At 43.2% G+C, this 10,095-nt stretch overlaps 1 protein-coding gene across 2 annotated transcripts; it reads left to right on the top strand.

The window, feature by feature from the left end:
• The first annotated feature begins 7,197 nt into the window (after positions 1-7,197).
• Positions 7,198-10,075, top strand: LOC149498999 (uncharacterized). 2 transcript variants are annotated; one of them, XM_089725995.1, is made up of 3 exons: positions 7,198-7,635; positions 8,041-9,715; positions 9,797-10,075. In XM_089725995.1, the coding sequence occupies exons 2-3, from the start codon at positions 9,068-9,070 to the stop codon at positions 9,914-9,916; spliced, it is 768 nt and encodes a 255-aa protein (XP_089582121.1). In that variant the 5' UTR covers positions 7,198-7,635; positions 8,041-9,067; the 3' UTR covers positions 9,917-10,075. Both variants share the same exon structure in this region; 1 of them encodes a protein (XP_089582121.1).
• Positions 10,076-10,095: the final 20 nt, after the last annotated feature.

Here is a 10,095-nt window from a genome sequence, read left to right as displayed (position 1 = left end):
TTAGACGGTTCAAGTTCCGATTCCTCAATCTTGAATTTGGATAGCATTTTCAGTGGGCATACACACAAGGCCGACCCGTTGTCCACCATTACATTGCAGGTTTCTCGCCCGTTAACAGCAACCTGGATGTACAGAGGCTTATAGTGGTTCCTTCCTTCTGGAGGGAGATCGGAATCAAAGAAGGTAATCTCACCAATCCTGCGCTGTAACACATTGATCATGTCCACGCTCTGGATTCTGGCAGGCACCCTAACAAATGTCATAGCCTCTAATGAAGATTCTCTATGCTCCTTTGAGGCTATCAGTAGATCCCACAGTGAGATGTTAGCCCTAGTCCTCTGTAGCTGACTCAATGCTGAACTTGCTGTTACGCCGCTTGGTGTTTTGTTTTGAATACTTTCGCCCACTTCAGTAGTCTTCTTTTGCACTTTTCCCATTTCATCTTCTTTCTTCTTTTCCTTAGGCTGTTCTTCACCCTTGTCTATTGCCTTCTTTCCTATCCCCTCGACGACAACTCCCTTTCCTTTAGACTGAGCATTGTTATCTGGATTATACACACGTTCGCTTCGGGTTAAGCTCTGGATGCCAACTTCATTTACATCCTCATCACTGCTGTAGTACCATTGATCTTCCTGATCAGCCAAACTTTTCTGAATCGCAAGCTGAATCTGCTCATCTTCACTTTCTGGTACTTCGGCAACTTTAACTGTGATGCTCTTCTCAATTTCAATCTTCACAGGCCTCTTCTCTTCTTCCTCCTCATTGATGCAATCATCCCAGATGTTCAGCATGGCACACATCCTTTCCTCCCACTCGGCTTCTACCAATACCCGTTCTTCCGGCAGACCACTCCTAATTGCATTAACTGATCCACCCACTTGAGACTTGTGGGGTGGATAGTTATACTGGTATTGTGGCAGTGGATTATTCTTTGTGCTCGGCTTATTCCTTTCAGAGGGTTTGGTAATCTTTCCACTGTCTATCAGATCCTGTATATCGTGCCTTAACTTAAAGCAGTCATCAGTAGAATGCCCCTTACACTGGTGGTGCTCGCAGTCCCGATCTATAAACCTACCCCGAACAGGTTTAGCTAGATTAACAGGTAGTTTGGACAGCACGCCGTTCTTAATGCAAGATCTTATGACCGTGCTCAAAGGTTTGCCCAAGTCAGTAAACTCCCTTCTTACTTTCTCGTTAACAGCTCCCACCGTGTTACTATTCCCTGACTGGTTCGGGGTACTACTTCCGACATTTCTATCAGTGTAGGAGGACCGGTAGTTACCAAACCCTCGACTCTTCTTCTTCTCATCCTTGTACAGCTCTTCAATATTCAATCCAGCCCTTTGAACTAAAGCAAAATCAGTGAGAGGTTGGGCCAGCATTCTCTCTTTGAAGAAAGGTAACAGGCTTCTACAGAAAATCCTGATCAGTTCTTGGTCCTTTGGCCTTGTCTGGACCATGAACAGTTTTGTCCTCCACCTCCTGTAATAATCCGAGAAACTTTCATCCTTTTCCTGCCTTAAGCTCTCTAAGTCACGCAAGCCAAACTCATCACTATCATCCGTTTTGAAGTGCTTCAGAAAAGCGGTCTGTAGCTTGACCCAATCTCTCTGTGTCACTGTATCCAAGCCATCATACCATCTCCTGTAACTCTTGTGCAGTGTTTGAGGAAATGCCCGTAAGACATCTTCCTCGTTATATCGGTTCATTTGGGAGACCCAGAGGAATTTAGACAGATGGGATCGCGGGTCATTGTCTCCTTCGAATATGGTATGCTTGAAAGTCTTGAATGAAGTGGAACTTGAAGGATGCAAGACATACTCAGCTACGTGGAAATTAGTGACTGGGTCCTTTTCCTTTACAATAGACATTTTCTCCACTTTATCCCTCAGCTCTGCAAACTGTTTAGCTAGATCATTCTCAACTGGGACAACATTACCAGCGGAGGCTTGATTATCCGAAGTGGGTTCTGGAATTTCCCTTTCCTCGACCGTAGGCTGGTTGCTAGAAGCAGGAAGAACCTGGTTTTGTGCCCTCTCTTGGGCAAAGGCAACAACTATTATCTCAGTGATGGTCGTTATTTGGGCTGGAGAGAACCCGGTCTCATTCACAATGTTGTTAGCCATTTCTACCAAATCTAAATCAGAAACAAAATCCGATGAACTTGAACGAACCACAGGACTAACCGGAGCAGGTTCGGAGATTGGGGAAACTCTGACCAAACGTTGACCAGGGCGTCGGTGCCAAGCTCTTGAAGCGATTTCTCAGGAAGGATCAATTCTGACTAATAGATAGAAATACCTGAGTTAAAGTAGGTCCTGTATGTATGCATGAGAAATAACAGCACATAGGATGAGGAATGCAGTTCTAATGTGCTAATGATCGGTATGGAAATAAGATCTCGATTTCAACGACTGTACCCAAAATTCGGTGTGAATAACATGGCAATAACTTATTTTGTATTCAAACATTTCTAGCATTATCTGTCGTCGACCGTTCCTTTTGGATTTTACGGTCGACTATTTTCTCTCAAGTCCCTAATTTTTGCCTTGGAATGAAGGAATTTCCAAGCGAAACTTTTTTTTGTTATTTTTTGTTTTTGTATCCTTACTTTTTGCCTTGGAACATATGGTCCCAAGCAGGATCTCATTTTGTTTTGTTACAAATTTTGTAATCTCTCTCTTACTTTCAGATAATGCAAGAAATGTGAAAATACAAAGGAATCGCAACCCCCTTATAACTCCCTTTTCTTTTGGGCATAAATTCACTATAAATGATTGCATTATATTATTCAAAACGAATTTGAGGTCCAGTCTCAAAATCAAGGTCAAACGTCCATACCGAAAATTAGCTCTTAAATGTATGGCTGAAAAGAAAAATATTACGTGATGCATGAATGTCACAACATATGTACAGTTTATAACATACAGGGGAACGGGAGTTGGGAAATGTATGCCTTCCAACCTTATTTCTCCCACACACGGATTCCGTTGGTATAAGTTCCGACATCTGTTTCCTAGGATTTGGTCTAATCTCGACAACCAATAGGGGGTTTTGAGATTGACGATATAAACTCTCGGACATGAATGCAGCATAATAACAGTAAACAGAATCAGGTGTTCCTTAAGGGAAGTGACTAAGGCTTTTGACTACATGCATGGGCTTTAGTCCATTGGGTTTTACAAAGTCTGGGCTCCGCAAACAGGATTCGGGCTTTTTATGGGCCTACTCTTTTTGACGCACCTTTAAAGGTACTAGGCTTGCGGTTGGTAATTTTGCTAATTCTCGGATGGATGTGCTTAAAACGCGAGGTTTAGGCTGGATCCACCTTCAAAGTTAACAAAATTACCGAAGGGTAATATGGGTGGAAAGTGATGAGAAGAGAGAAATGCGGTATGAATGCAAGATCCTAGAAAGATAAAGGAAAGCAAATAAGCACATACGGACGATTTAAAGAATTTTCCATTGGCTTTCTAATCAAATTTTATTTAGAAAATGTAGGCTTTAGAGTCAATTCCTAATTGCAACCATTTAAAAATAACCGGGGATTAGTGGTTGCTTACTCCCCAGTGAAGTCGCCAATCTATTTTCGCACCGCCCCCGAGCGACCCGAAAAATGCTCGATTTTGATTTGTTTCTTGGAAATGTGATCCTTATTTTAACAAATGGTGATAAAACCTTTTTACTGCATGCGATGCCGATAAATCGGTCTTATAAAATATTTTTAATTGCCACCCATTTTTTCGACAATGGGACCGTTTCCAATTTTATTTTAAAAAGTGACTTCATTTTAAACCCAATTTTATTTAAGGCCAATTATTTTAAAAGACTGGTCATGTGCACCAAGTGCGATTCTGGATAAGGGAATTAGGTACATCGGCCCATTGGAAGCCGACGCCCGGAAAACCGGCCTCTTTTAACCTATAATTTCTAATTTATTTTAATTTAGAAAAGCCAACTTATTTATACAAACCCAACCCGAATAAATCGAACCGAGTTCCTATGTGGAAAATCATTTAATCGTCCCAAATAAATCCATTCATTGCATTCATAACCATTCAAACCACATCAACCATTCAACCCACAGCAGTTAAGTTAAAATAATCAAAAGACCCGCTCTTGCCTTATGGTTAAAGGCGGGTCACAAACTGAACCTAAAATATATTCTACCCAATATAAATTCCAGAAACCCTAATAAGCTCGAAATCATGCATAACAATAAATTAACCTACTTGATTTGATTAAACCGCAATCTGCCCACTATTGGTTGTTTCTTGAATTATAAAAAAGAATTGAACATTTATTTAATTGTACAGCATTATTATTTTTATTTATTTTTTTAAAAGAAAAGATAAAAATTATTCTGGAACCCTAGAACAGTCGCGTCACGCAACTGTTCTATGGAAGAACAGTTGCGTGACGGACCTAATAGTTGCGTGACGCAGCTGTTCGTGGCTTTGGAAAAATCTTCAGATTCATCAGTTGTTTATCTCAAATGTAAGATTAAACAAGAAAATAAAAGTGAAATAAAATCATGAACACGAACAGTTCCGTCACGCAACTAGTCGGGGTAATGTTAATATATTTTGGACATGAACAGTTCCGTCACGCAACTTGTAGTTGCGTGACGCAACTACTCTGGTCCGTAACTACCTTTCAAACAACCCTTTTTACCTTTTCTTTTTATCAAAACTTGTTTTAATATAACTCAGAAATATCCAATAATGGGCAGGGTACCGTTTTATCAATATCAAGCTACTCAAACATCAACAAAAATAAACAATAACGAATTAATAACTAAAAAAAAGCCAAGAAAAGTTTAGATAATTACCTAACCCTCAGATTGAGGATTGTACACAATCTGAACGTCTTAGGAGTAAGGTTTCAAGGTCCCAGAAATCTTTGTTCACCAAGTTTTAACAAAAATCTTTTTTTTTTCTTTTCTCTCTTTTTCTCTCTTTGTGTGATTTTTTTTTTTTTGTTTTCAACCTAATTAATTTCTAAGGCCGTTTTTCTTCAAGATGACTCAAAGGAGTTCTTGCAGAAAGCCTCAGCCGCCAGTGTATATTTCTTAGCCCTTAAAATTTCTCTCCTCTTCTCCAAGATCTGCCTGCTTAAGATAAAAACGCAGTATTTATATGGGTAGGGCAACAGAGGATAGCTGTGTCGCGCAGCTAGCAGTCGCGTGACGGACCCGAGAGCTGCGTGACGCGGCTCACTTTCTGGACCGTTGCCATGTACCCAAACAGAAAGCAAAACCGTTATTTGTCGGCTTTCAGGGTGACGTCACCTTAATTGGAGTTGCGTGACGCAACTACAGTGCTGTCACGCACCGTATAGCTGCGTGACGCAACTCTAATGCAAGTCAGACTTCCTTGAATTGGTTTAAATTGATCCTTGGTTTAAAGACTTCCAGATAACCATGATTCCTTATTCCGCGTCTGTGAACCCCTCCCCAAAATGCCATAGGCATGTGAATGCATGTGACTAAAGGAAGAAATGCACGTGAATGAATGAGTCGCCACCTTGTTTAATTGTTTTAGGGTAAACTAGGAAAAACCCTAAGTGACTCCAATTTTAATTAACCTAGTTACTAGATTAATTAGCCCAATGTCTAAGGCATGGTCTTCGAACCCGAGGTGGATCCCGAGACTATGTCATGCTGATGAAACTAGGTTATGTGATTCGACTTGCCGCCCGGGGTTAGATCCCGAACGTGCCTACGTACTTCCGTTTGAATGGAAGATCAAAGTCAACGTAGTTCGATAGGCCTCTTTTGGAGGGCTTTGAATGGGATGCTTTATGCATGAGTGTGTGTATGCTTTGTGCATTTTGTTTAGGCATTTTGCCAAAAAGGTTGAAGGATTTAGGCACTTGGTGCCAAAATGTTGATTTTGAGGCTTTTAGCCAAAAGAATTTAATTTGGGCTTATTCTTGCCAAAAGATTGATTTTTAAGGCATTTGTACCAAACGAATTGTTTTAAGGCTTTTAAAGCCAAAATATTGGTTTAGGCAATTAATTTGCCAAATGATGCTAATTGGGCGATTGTCGCCAAAGTTGATTGATTTAAGGCAGTTTATTTGCCAAAAAAAATTGTTTGAAGGCTTTTAGCCAAAGAAATTTAATTTAAGCGATTTGTCGCTAAAAAGGTTAATCTTCACTTATAGGCAATTTGTTTGCCTAAAGTGATTAATTAAATTGAAATATAGGCAATTTATTGCCATAATAAAAAAAGTGTTTAATTAGGGCCTTTTAGTCACAATTATTGATTAATTAGACTTAAGCCAAAACTTGTTCGAAATAAAGGCAATTTCACCATAGTTATTGATTAACTAGGCTTTTAGCCAATATTGTCGAATTTAAACTTTAATACCACGATCATTAATTAACCGGGCATTTAGCTTAAATTTATTTAATTGAGGCAATTTATTTGCCTAGTTAATGGTATGAATGCATTTATGCAGTTATAGAATTTAAGAGGAGTAGAAAAGAAGCATGCATGAAATGCTAAAATTAAAAAAAACAGAGTTTAGTTTTGCGTACCTGATTTAGTCGACGGCCACTTCTTAACTCCAGGTTAAGCTCCTCGTTAAGGGAAATTAATTAATTTAATTTTAATGACCACTTAACAAAGAAAGAAAGCAATAAAAGCTAAATTAAAATGCAAAAAAGCAGTAAAGAATTCGCAAGGAGCGAGAGGGAGAAGGAGCGTCCGTCAACACAGACTGAGTCAGGAAAAAAGGAGGCCCGAGGCCTGTATTTATAGGCGCAAAATGGACTGTTTCCGGTGGTTGGGTCGCCGGATGGACTGCCGGCTCGGCGGCCCGCCCGGCGGCCGGGCCGCCAAGTCTCGGCGGCCGGGCCGCCGGATCGGCGGCCCTCCCGGCGGCCGGGCCGCCGGTTCGTCGGCGGCCTGCCCGGCGGCTGGGCCGCCGGGATGGGCCGCCGGCTCGGCGGCTGGGCCGCCGACTCGGCGGCCTTCCCGCAGCCAAGCGCCGGTCTTTCGGCGGCTGGGCCGCCGGGTCGGCGGCCTTCCCGGCGGCTGAGACGCCGGGATGGGCCGCCGGCTCGGTGGCTGGCTCCGGTGGCTGAGCCACCGGGGCAGGCAGGTTTATTCCGGGGGCTTTTCCGGGAGTTCCGGACCTCCAAAAAATATTCCGAGACCAGTTCCGAGATCCTCGTAATTTTCCGGACGTTTCAAGTACCATATTGGCATATTTCCGATGAACTTTCCGAAAGGCCTCCGGTCCGGCCGGACTGTTCGCAGTCCGGAAGAAAACAGGCTTTTGAGCCTCAAAATTTGAGTGTTCACAGTTGCCCCCCACCGGCAACCATAAAAATGATTTATGGGCGTCGGTGGTTGTTTGAAGACCAAATTTTAGAGGCGAAAATCAGACGCGTCCGGAAGACCTGCCTTTTAGCCTTTTCCTTATAAATAGCTTAAGAATTCATTTTTCATTCATTCCAAACTTTCAAAAAAAACAAAGAGCTTCTCCAATTCTCTCAACTTTCTCACCATGGCAGGCTATAGCAGTGATGAAGACCTTCTGGAGTCTCTGGGGATCTCCCTTGATGATGCCAATCTGGCGGTGGAAGCTGATACCCACGCCTCCGTGACCGGCATCTTTGCCCAGGTAAGCTCATTTCTCATTTATTTATTTGGGCCTTGGGCTAAAATGTGAATTTTTATTGGGCCTTTAGGCCAAATTGTGATTTTTTGGGCCTTAGGCCAAAGGGGAATTTTATTGGGCCTTAGGCCAGATGTGATTTTTTTTGGGCCTTAGGCCAAAATGTGATTTTTTGGGCCTTAGGCCAAACAATGAATTTTATTGGGCCTTAGGCAAAATGTGAATTTTATTGGGCCTTAGGCCAAATGTGAATTTTTTGTTGGGCCTTAGGCCAAATTGTGATTTTTTGGGCCTTAGGCCAAAATTGTAATTTTGCTCATTATGTTTATCAGTATGCATGCTAGGAAAGCACTAAGATATTACCCTTAGTAAGGAACCGAGGAGTAACTCTTAGGTCATTTTACCTTTTAGGATTGCCGTATTAAGTTGGATGTCGGCGAGAGTTCAATAGCTGGAATTCCGCCCGAAATTCTTGATTACAGCCACCCGGTGGGTGCAATTATCCGCCCGTCTTATCTGGGTTATCTAAGACACCTTGACATGGCTCGGAACAATCACAAGGAATTATTGGGTGCTTTGGCCGAGAGGTGGTGGGACACTACCAACACCTTCCACTTTTCTTGGGGCGAGCTGACAATGACTCCTACGGATTTTTCTGTGATTTCCGGGATCCCTTTCGGAGTTCGACCGATTGAGCTGTATGATGATTGGAGGTCTGAGATCTCCTCTGACCGAATGTTGGAGTTGATTGGGCTGGACCTGCCCCGGATTGTCGAGCCTGGCACGGTTTCTCCCGCGTTGAGCATTTCTAGGCGCTGGTTATCCCTCCAGGCCCCTGACATCTATGCTAGATTTGGGCGGGGAGAGTTGACGGCTACTCAGGTAGCCAGATTTACCTTGCTGCTATTATTTGCTTCGACCTTCTGGTCCAACAGAAAAGAGAGATTTAACCCCTCTATCTTGAAGAGTTTGGAGAATCTGGCCCATTTAAAGGAGTATGACTGGGCTGGTGCTATTCTGAGCCGCACGTATGATGATATGTGTGCTCTGAGTCGAGGTCACTGCAAACTCAGCGGAACTTACTACTTCTGGGAGGTAATGTAAGGAACATTCTCCTTTTCCTACATCTGGATTTTTCTTTTTTCACTGACTCTTCTTTTTTTTTTCTTTCTTCTTTTACACAGACTTGGGCATTCGAATACTTTCCTTACACTCGCCCCGAGCTGCTTCAGCCTGACCTTGAATTGGGGCTGGCACCTTTGGCTTGGAGATGGTACAAATCACGTCTTCACGCTGTTCGGCGCAAGAAATCGCTGAAGGAACTGAGAGCCTTCTTTGATACATGCTCTTTGGAACTGGTATGTGCTTTAATGATTTTAGATATGTTAAATAAAAATGATTTATTAACATAAAAATCTTGTAGGCTGAAGTGGGGCCAATGACTGCCCGTCTACAGAGCTGGATTCAGGCTGATTCTGGCTTCCAGCGGTCAGACACTTTGACTCAGCGGAGGGTGGTTCTGTCGCATCCATTCTTACGCCGATATTACTTGGGCGAAAGAGTGGACATCCAAATAAGAGGCTGCCGTTCTGTCCCTTATCCCCCTCCCACTGACATGCGAGCGGGCAAACAGATGGTGCTCACTGCTACTCATACCGAGGGCATTCCATACTTGGAATTCGTTATGGAGGGAGATTATGATGAATTCTGCCGCATTACTTTAATGCAGCCCATTGGATCTCGTCTTGATGATTTCCAAGGACCGGCTCCTTCTCAGCCGTTCGGCACTCGTTCTTCCCGAGCTTCGGGTCCTTCAACTAGGACTCCAAGGAGGAGGCCTGTGACTGATCCTACTTCTTCTACTCCGGTTGGGGGTTCTTCGCAGGCCGGGCCTAGCCGACCGGCAGGCCCTTCTAGGGCTCCTCGGGCCATTCTGGAGGCTACCGGGCCGCTTCATCCGGATCTGGTTAATCTCCGCCTACCCTACAGTATTTCCCACTTTGTACCCGACGGCCCTCCAGCTACTCGAGAAGTCTCCCTGGAGGGTGTGGATCGCCTGGCTCTTCCTTCCGAGGACATTACTGAGGTAAAACCTGATACATCTCTCACAAAAAGGATTTGTAAGAGCTTTGATATTGACTCGTGTCTTTCTCTGTATAACTTTCAGGTTCCTGTCGGGTTGGTTAATCAGATGATGGAGCTGATTCTTGGATTGCAGCAAGAAGTGGCTGTGGCCTGGACTCAGATGGCCTTTGATGATCAGAGGAGGAGGAGGCCCCGCCGCTGATAGCTTCTGCTCTACCTTTTTATTGCTGTACTGAACTTTTGTCTGTACCTGCACTTGATATGTATCTTGTACTGAACTTTTGTACCTGCACTTGATATGTATCTTGTACTGAGCTTTATCTGTACCTGCACTTGATCAGTACTAACAAAACTTGACAAAAAAAAAAAAAAAAAACATGT

This window comes from Jatropha curcas, chromosome 1 (assembly GCF_041381405.1).
Source record: "Jatropha curcas cultivar XTBG-Jc1 chromosome 1, XTBG_Jcur_1.0, whole genome shotgun sequence".
Classification (NCBI taxonomy): domain Eukaryota; kingdom Viridiplantae; phylum Streptophyta; class Magnoliopsida; order Malpighiales; family Euphorbiaceae; genus Jatropha; species Jatropha curcas.
Note: the sequence above shows the minus strand (reverse complement) of the source record. Positions and strands in the feature narration are given on the sequence as shown.

Coding starts and splice junctions, on each gene's coding strand:
- LOC149498999 (XM_089725995.1), top strand. CDS start 9,068: ATGACTGCCCGTCTACAGAGCTGGATTCAGGCTGATTCTGGCTTCCAG. Junction 9,716..9,796: donor CTTCCGAGGACATTACTGAG/GTAAAACCTGAT, acceptor TATAACTTTCAG/GTTCCTGTCGGGTTGGTTAA.